General features: G+C 42.8%; 1 protein-coding gene across 1 annotated transcript in view; it reads left to right on the plus strand.

The window, feature by feature from the left end:
• Nucleotides 1-10000, plus strand: part of LOC137619262 (uncharacterized) — a 17234-nt gene that overhangs the window by 716 nt on the left and 6518 nt on the right. Inside the window, exon 2 of the mRNA XM_068349438.1 lies at nucleotides 1487-1596. Coding sequence (XP_068205539.1) covers nucleotides 1487-1596 — 110 coding nt within the window. The remainder of the gene's footprint in view (nucleotides 1-1486; nucleotides 1597-10000) is intronic.

Here is a 10000-nt window from a genome sequence, read left to right on the forward strand (position 1 = left end):
TTGGGAAGGTTATGTGACAGTCACATAAAAGGTAAGTTACATGATATATTATTACCATTTTTAACCTTAGTGAAATAAATAATGACGCTTAAATATTTGATCTAGGCTGATGTGGATAAATACTGAAATTTATTAAAAATGCGTAATAAAGTGGATGTCTTTCAAAGCATTTTTCACAGGTATTTTTTCAAGATAAGTTTATGTGACATTTTTCAATTTCTGTATTCATACTTGTATACATATATATATATATATATATATATATATATATATATATATATATATTGTTTCATGCATTTACCTTTGGTATACACAAAAACAGCAATCGATATTGTCTGCGTATTTTGGAGGGTCATACATTTGTTTGTACATTATTTATTCAATAATATTAATATCAATATTAACATATATATATATATATATATATATATATATATATATATATATATATATATATATATATATGCACATTCACTAACACACACACATACACATGTATATATATATATATATATATATATATATATATATATATATATATGTATACACATTCACACACACATCTATATATATATACTGTACATGCGTGTGTGAATTGAGTATGAGTGAGTGTGAATGTGTGTGTGTGTTTGTGTGTATGTGTATATGGGAATGGGGGGAGAATCCAATAGACTGTCAATTAACCCTAATTAAGAAAAAAATAAAAAAAGACAAGCTATAGACTACAAGATTTTTAATCCTTTTGCTCTATATGGAAACCCTTTGAAGGAATTAAATAACGATGTTACTTAAGGAATTTTGGGGAGGATTTATCGTTAGGGAATTCCTTTGGGGATTGCCAAGGGGAGAATGGGGATTTTTTTGGGGGGTTCCTGCTCTGAATGTTCTCTTTGAAATGTTTTAAAGGGGATTTCATTGAATCTCTAATTAGTGTAGTTAACTTGTATTGATATTATTTCTTAATGATTGGAGTAATAAACTGTGAGAATCATATTGAATATTGGGGTGATTATATATATATATATATATATATATATATATATATATATATATATATATATATATGTATGTATATATATGTATATATATACATATATATATATACTGCATATATATGCACGTATGTAAATACATATATATACATAAAACAAAAATATATATATATATATATATATATATATATATATATATATATATATATATATATATATATATATATATATATATGCATATGTACATATACGTGTATGCATAATATATACATATATACTTACACCTACATACGCACCCCCCCACACACAATATATATATATATATATATATATATATATATATATATATATATATATATATATATATATATATATACATTTATATATACATATATATATACACGATGTTGATCTTGAAGCCAATCACGAGGCCCACCCTGAGGGAATAATCTAATTCCTTTGTAATCTCCAATTACACACCTTCCCTTTGGCAGGCGATGGCACCTTTAGCTTCAACGAATTCGTGGAGATCGTCTTCAACATGGGGGGCGGGGGAGAACGCCCTGGTGAAGATGAGGAAAAAGAGCTGAGAGACGCCTTTAAGGTATGTAGGGAGCTTTTGGCTGGAGCGTTTGAGAGGAGCTTTGTGCCCATATACAAGTTAAGTCTTGGCTGGAATCAAAGCCTTGGCTGAAGATAATTTTTCTTCGGATTTTTTTTTTTTTTGGGGGGGGGGGTTATTCTAGATTGTCTAATTTTTGTATTTGCATTTTTTAATTGATTGCAAGAATGAACCAATGAAGGAATGAATTCGCAAATAGGTAAAAGTATGCAAATATGAAATTGAGTGGTTGTTTACTTTTTTAATTTGCATTTTTTTTTTCATTGATTGCATAAATGAACCAATGAAGAAATGAATTGGCAAATAAATAAAAGTAGGACTAAAAGAATTTGATAGGTTGACTACGTAGTGCACTTGCCAAATTTAGCATATTTAACCTAATCTAACCTCAACTAATCTAACATTTCTGTGCAACTGCCTCAACTGGTGAAATAGTTTTACAAACTTTTCATTCATTCGTAATCTACTTTTACAATTAGTTAAGCACAATATTTCTCTTATTCTAAAGTAAATTAAATCTTGATAAGATAGTACTTTAAGATTAACTTTAAGATAATAATGAAGAATTTCTTCTCACAGATATTTAATAATGACTTACACTGATATTCTAATACAATTAGAAAATACATTCATTATAATGAGGTCTAAGTATATAATGGTTGATCCCATTGTAAACACTGAAAACTCAAAAATAAATTATGATTAAACATGATTATCAGTATTTTGAGGGTGATGATAAAAGATAGAAAATCCATATAACAAACTTGAGAAGTAATGAAAAAAAAAAAAAAACATAAATTAGAGTTTCTTAATGAAACAAGCAAACCGTCGAGAAAAGTATCAAGTGATGAATTTTATTCGGATGGCTGTATTTTTTTTTTTTCACTTCACCCCTTTCTGTAATGAACCGTTATTAACTTATTTATTAATGCGTTACGTAACTTTTTTCATTATCTCCTTTAGTTAGAATACGGTGCGGAGGTATATATTTGTATTTGATGAAATATTTAGATGCTCGGCTTAAATGTATATACAGTGGGCCACAGTTGTAGGTATATTTTTATAGCGGCCTAGGTTGTTCATAAATAAGTGACCGATAGAGAAAAAAGTAAACTACACAAATATTATATACACACACAAACACCCATATATATATATATATATATATATATATATATATATATATATATATATATATATATATATATATTTTTGGGCTCAAGCCATGTCGTCCTGATGGAAGTTCCTATAGGGTAGCTTCCTAGGGTATATTACAACTACGGCGATATTCCCAGAGAATTTACCTTAAGGTACCAGAATTCTAACTCCTGGAGCGAGTATCCCTCGTGAAAAGGATATCGCGACATATCAGAGGACGTATTCTTGACACGCCACATGGCAATCTGCATCCTGGACAGAGATTTCGTCTCGTAGGAGGGATTGGCAAGAAACGAATTCGGGAAAGAAAAAGGGGAGCCGCTCCCAAGGCTTCCCTATCCTCCGATTCGTATGCGTGCCTGGCGCCAATCCTGGCGCCATCTGTATTCCTTTTTGCGTAGCTTAACAACTCTGTTTTTTTCCTGTGTTTCTCGCAAATCTTGGATTTATTCTACTTTTCATGGCTTCTCCGTCTTCGTTGGCCTCTGATAAGTTGAGTATAATGTCTTTGATGTATAAATGTAGGCTCTTGGTAAAATTTTGAGTGATTAATAGGATTAATCTTTGATACAAGAGCCGTAGCCTACCAGAGGCGTCCTGGACGCTGTCGCTCGCTAGGTATAAATTTAGTTAGTCAGAGCGACATTCCTGGTTGTTTTGCTTTAATAAATTTTAGCTATTTAGCATTACATAGGATTTCCTTTCGTGCTTAGTATTATTTGGCGAAGTATTCGCCATTCTGGCCTACGCTAGGCCATGTAGCCTAGTCGTCTGGTCCTAGTACTTCATGCATGATTTTGGTTTTTCCGAGTGTAATTAAAATTTTATTGAAGCTTTAGGCTATATTTTATACATTTAAGACTGTGTGGAATATTTCCAAGATAGTATACGAGTGAGTTTCGGTGATTTAGGTAATCGATTCTCTTGGTGCCTAGGCTAGTTGCTTATGGAGCCTTAGTATACTTTATCATATTCCCCGGTTGCTTTCTTTTCTTCGGAGAAGGTATGCAATCCCTTTCCCTCTGTTTAAGCCTTGGGCTTATCCTTAAGTGGTTTTTTCCGAATTTATTTTCGATAAAACTATACTGGGGTGTTACTGTACCTTCCTGTTCCTGTAGTATGGTTCAAGAGGGACAGAACAACAGAGTTTTTTAGTCTGAGTCTGTGTTGGCTGGCTTGGGGCTGAGTCCCCCTCGCTGGCCTGACACAGACAAAGGGAGCTTAGCTCCCTTAGGTCACTACCGAAGGTTTCTGTGGATATGATTCCTTCTTTTGTGATCTACCAGACTAGTCCTTGTTGCTGTTCTCGGGGGAGGATAAGTTTCTTTCCCTGGGAGTAGCAACACCTTCCTTGCTTTGGTGCTCTGGGAGCTGGCAAGTATTGCTGGCCTTCCCCCTTAGATCTCCCTTAGGCTAAGATAAGTTTCTTGGCTGCGGGTGATCTGTCACTAAAGCAAGGTTGGTAGGACCCTCTTGTCCCTTCCCCCTCTTTCTCCGTAATGGCCTAGCCATTACTGTACTGTACGTCGTTCTACATCTGGACCTAGTATAGGTTAGGATGTGGAATTGACTCAGCCCCTTGCCGGCCGGCAGAGCTGCCGGCCGGCAAGGGTCTTATGTTTTCGAGTGCTGCCCGGACCTCTCTTGGTCCCTCATCCATGCCTGCCTGTAAAGCCAGACGGCATTGGTCAGGAAGCCTGAATTAGTTTCTCCCCTTCCTTATATGCACTCTTTCGGTTGCCGGGCTTGGAGGTTGTGTACACTCTTATCCCGGCATCCATTCTATTTTTCTTCTAGTGCTGTACCCGACCCGGCTGCCGGCCTATGAGGCCGGCAGCCGGGCAGGTGTAGTCCTCTGGTTCTTTTGCTGCCGGGTGGCATCGGTCTTGTACCTTTGCCGGCCGGCTTATGTCAGCCCTTGTCTGCCGGTCACCAAGAGTGTGGCCGGCAGCTGGGTACTACCTTGGGTAGTTGCTGGCCGGCAGCCATTGCCGGCCAACATTGGCTGTTACCGGCCGGCAGTTGCTGCCGACCGGCACATGCATTTGAACCAGAGTGCTGCCACCTTATAGCTGTTAAGTAGTATACTTTAAAGCTAGTTATGGTGTGTGCCGGCCGGCCTTTGCCGGCCGGCACGCATCCCCCTATACTGTACTAGTATTCTTCAGTATAACATATACAGTAAGAAGAAAACTATGGTAAGGGTTTTGGTACAGCACTGTGTCTTCTAACACTATTGTGTTTTCTCGCACATCCCTTTGCTGTTGCCCTACAGATAGGAAAGTGAGTTCTTTCCTGTCTATTATCCAGGATTTTAAAATCTTTGCTTAGGTGTGAGCTCCACCTGTTTCCTCTGGAAACCTTGCATTGGTTACTCTAGAAGAGATTAACCATTTGATTTTATTATCTGGAAGGCTGCAACAATGGGTTGTGAGGGAAACACAAGTGTGTGTCTTTCCTTTCTGAATTGTTATGCTATACTATGCATATCCAGTGATACATAGTTCACTTGATACTCATGGAAATTTCTTCTCTTTACAGAAGGACACTCCGAAGTGGGGAAGTGCTTTCTGCAACGTCCGCAGCAAGAACCTCTGCGGACATGAGTTTTGTAGGAGACACGCAGCATACGCTGTCTCCAAGGATGATCTCCGGTATTGGGACCCTCAGGTATGTACTGTGTGCACTAACCTGATTACTGAGACCTTTAATTCCCCTAGGACAGAGGAATCAAGGGATATAGCTAGGAAGAAGCTTCGTACCTGGGTAAGGGGCTTCCAAAAGAACACTTCTGGCCCTTATCTTCCAAGTGAGAAGATGAGGGGGTATCTTTTCCCTAAGGCATCAGCTGATGCAGTGATTCCCCAGCCTCAAGAGGAGATCCCCTAAGTTCAGATCCAGGTGGATGCTGAAGTCGCGGTCGCGATGCAAGACATCCAGTTAGATGACAGGATGTCTGATGTGGACGGGTGTCGGGAGGAAGACCTCCTGGCAGAAGCCCAGGATGAAGTTCAAGCCCCAGACGTTGTAGAGGTAGACGTCGACGAGGTGTCGGCTACTCCGGTTCATATTCCGGAGCCTATTCCCTCTACATCGGCCAGTCTCCCAGTAGAGCTGGGACAGGCCCTCTCTTCTATTGTTGGAATGATCCAACAAACGCAGAAGGAGAATCAGGAGAAGGCGGCTGCAATGGAACTGCGAATGCAGTGCCTTGCAGAATCACATGGGCCCCAGAAAAAGCTCAATGTGAAAGACCTTCCCTTGTGCTCAGATGCTAACCCATGGAGGTATGCTGAGCACATGCCGATGACGACTGGAAAGATCGTCATCTCGGATAAGCTGGGCTCAGTTCCCCTGGAGGAGGTGGAATTCTGGCCCAGCAAGGCATCATATCCGGACTGTTATGTCCGGCTGAGGAAGGAACCAGCTTCAAAGGAGGAGACAGAGCCGAAGGAGGTCATAGTGATGGACCATGCTAAGGCTCAAGCTCTACTTTCATCCTCGATGAAAGAGAGGGGCTTCTCTAACTCAAAGGTAGCCGCATTGAATAGGAAGCTCCCTTCTTTTGTGTCCTCGCCTACTAGAGCCTTCCCCTTTTTACAGAAAGGGTTTCTGGCTGTACTAAAAGCAGTCGAGGCCGGCAAGTCTTGCCCCTCCCTAGAGGAGTGTAAACCCTTGTCGCTGGCCCTGCCTATGGACCACAAAGACTGGAAGGACATCCATCTTACGTTCTCAGTTGGAAAGTTGGAGGCTGATATTGCCGGACGTCAGTTTGGCAAGGACCTCCCTAAGCTGTCTGACTTTCTTTTGCGAAGAGAGTTCGATACAAAAGAAAGACTGACTGCCTCAATGTCTCTTCAGACTACTTTCGAGACGATGGTAAGTGACCCCAAGGTCCATGAAATGTTCATGGTAGTGGCCAAGTCTCATCTGGCCACAGTGACGAAGGACCTTTATGGCTTCGTCAAGGCAAGGAGAGCTTGTAGGGAGTTCGTGTTTACCTCGGCTACGGTGAGGCACGAGCCAAAGAAACTAATCTCCTCCAACATTTGGGGAAAAGACCTTTTCCCTACCGACTTGGTCAAAGAAGTTGATAAGGCCGCCTTGGAGAATAGAAACCTTCTCCAGAAGTGGGGCCTGGCTATCAAAAGAAAGTCTTCCCCGGATGAGGGTCCTCAACCAAAGAGGAAGACTATGAGGACTAGGCTACCGTCTCGGCCAGCCAAGCCTCTTAGACAGCAACAGCAACTGCAATTGCCATTGCCCCCAGTGCCCCAGATCGTGGCACAAACCCCGACCACTTTTCAGTGGGTACCCCAGGCCGTGTCGACACAGTCCACGGCATTCACCCCAGCGTTCGAAGGGCAGTCTACTTCCTTTCGAGCAAAGCCTAGAGGAGCAGCCAGAGGCTCGTCTAGACGCCCCTCAAGGGGAAGGGGATTCAGGGGTAGTCGTGGTCAGGAAGGCAAGACCTCAGGACGGCAGTCCAAGTGAGGTGATACCGGTAGGAGGGAGACTTCTGAAATTTCGGGATCGGTGGACCTTCGATCCCTGGGCCCACAGCCTACTCAAGAATGGACTGGGCGGGAGCTAGTACAGCACTCCACCCCCGTGCCTTCGGTTTTTCCAACACTCCACCCCCGTTATGGAGGAGTACGTTCAAGAACTGTTGGAGAAAAAAGGTGATCCGAAGGGTGAAGCCCATCAATTTCTAAGGGAGGCTGTTTTGTGTTCCCAAGAAAGACTCGGAAAAGCTCAGAGTCCTTCTGGACTTGTCGCCACTCAACAAGTTCATAGTGAATTGCAAATTCAAAATGCTAACACTGCAACACATAAGGACCTTACTGCCCAAGAGGGCATATTCCGTCTCTATAGACTTGTCAGACGCCTATTGGCACATTCCAATTAGCCATCGACTCTCCCCCTACCTAGGGTTCAGGCTACAACGAAGACTATACGCCTTCGGAGCCATACCATTCGGGCTAAACATAGCCCCAAGGATTTTTACGAAGCTTGCGAGCGTAGCTCTCAAACAATTACGCCTAAAGGGAATTCAGGTAGTAGCCTACCTGGACGACTGGTCGGTGTGGGCAGCATCCGAGACAGAATGCTTGCAAGCTTCCAGTCAAGTGATCCAGTTCCTAGAGTACCTAGGCTTCAAGATCAACAGAAAAAGTCTCGACTTTCTCCATCTCAAAAGTTCCAGTGGCTGGGAATCCACTGGGACCTTTTGTCACACCGTTTCTACATCCCGGCGAAGAAAAGGAAGGATATAGCGGGTTCTGTCAAGAGACTTCTAGATTCCGTAAGGATATCAAGACGCGAGCAGGAGAGGGTACTGCGCTCTCTCCAGTTTGCTTCAGTGACAGACCCAGTGCTAAGAGCACAGCTAAAGGATGCAATCGGAGTTTGGAGAAGTTATGCATCAAACGCGCGAAGAGATCTGAGAAGACCAGCCGCTTCGGCTAAGTACTCTTCTCAGGCCTTGGTCCCAAGCCAGACATCTAAAGAAGTCGGTTCTTCTTCAGCCACCTCCCCCGTCGGTGACGATTCACTCAGACGCCTCGAAGGAGGGATGGGGAGGTTACTCTCATCGGAAAAAAGTCCAGGGGACTTGGTCCAAGCTATTCAAGACCTTTCACATAAAACTTTCTAGAAGCTAGGGCAGTGCTCCTTACCTTAAAGAAAGTCTCCCCCCGTCACTCGATCCACATAAGGTTGGTGATAGACAGCGAGGTAGTTGTGAGATACTTGAATCGACAAGGATCGAGGTCACCACCTCTCAACCAGGTGATGTTGGCCATCTTCCGATTGGCAGAAAAGAAGAAGTGGTACCTGTCGGCAGTTCACCTTCAAGGAGTCCGCAATGTGACAGCGGACGCTCTATCCAGGTTCACACCGATAGAGTCGGAATGGTCCTTAGACGCAGGATCATTCTCCTTCATTCTGAATCAGTCCCAGAACTGCAGATAGACCTCTTTGCGACGAAAGACAACAAGAAGTTGCCCCTGTACGTGCCCCGTACGAGGACCCCTTAGCGGAAGCAGTGGACGCGATGTCCCTCGACTGGAACAGATGGTCCAAGATTTATCTGTTCCCTCCTCACAACCTTCTGTTGAGGGTCCTCAACAAACTGAGATCCTTCAAGGGGTAGCGGCAATAGTGGCCCACAAGTGGCCGAACAGCGTGTGGTTCCTCCTGGCATTGGAACTGTAGCTGAAGTTTGTACCACTACCAGATCCAGTTCTGACCCAGCGAGTCCAGAAGTCAACTGTCTGCGCTTCATTACAGAAAACCCGGACCCTGCAGCTCATGATTTTCTCTCCCTAGCGGTGAGAAAGCGTTTCGGGATTTCGAAAGCCAGCATAGACTTCCTTGAGGAATATAAGTGCAAATCTACTAGAAGGCAATATGAGTCATCTTGGAGAAAATGGGTGGCCTTTTGTCAAGGCGAAGAATCCGCAGGAGATCTTGACAGACTTCTGCTTATCTTTCTTCTCCACCTCCATGGTCAAGGATTGGCAGCTAACACGATTTCAGCGTGTAAGTCTGCTTTGACAAGACCCATTCTATATGCCTTCCAGGTCGACCTAGGTAACGAGATCTTTAATAAAGTCCCGAAAGCCTGTGCTAGGCTCAGACCTTCAGCACCTCCAAAGCCCTTTTCATGGTCTTTAGACAAGTTCTTCATTTCGCTTCTCTGTTGAGCAATGAAGAGTGTGCGTTAAAGGATTTGACACAAAAAGTTATTTTCCTATTTTGCACTCGCGTCCGGGGCCAGGGTTAGTGAGATTGTAGCCTCTCGAGAGAGGCAGGTCGTGTTCAGTTCCTGGATGGGGGAGAACTGAACCTATTTCCGGATCCTACGTTTCTCGCCAAGAATGAGTTACCCACCAACAGGTGGGGTCCCTGGAGAATCTGCCCTCTGAAAGAAGATGCATCTCTATGTCCAGTAGAATGCCTAAAGGTCTATCTTCATAGAACTTCAGACTTCAAGGGTGGTCAACTATTCAGGGGAGAAACATCAGGCTCAAATTTATCTCTGAATCAACTCAGAGCGAAAATCACATATTTTATTTGCAGAGCGGATCCTGACAATACACCCGCAGGTCACGATCCGAGGAAAGTTGCCTCATCCTTAAATTTCTTTAATTGTATGGATTTTGAACATCTCCGTTCATACACTGGCTGGAAGTCTTCCAGAGTGTTCTTTCACCACTATGCGAAG

The sequence above is a fragment of the Palaemon carinicauda genome, chromosome 2 (assembly GCF_036898095.1).
Source record: "Palaemon carinicauda isolate YSFRI2023 chromosome 2, ASM3689809v2, whole genome shotgun sequence".
Classification (NCBI taxonomy): domain Eukaryota; kingdom Metazoa; phylum Arthropoda; class Malacostraca; order Decapoda; family Palaemonidae; genus Palaemon; species Palaemon carinicauda.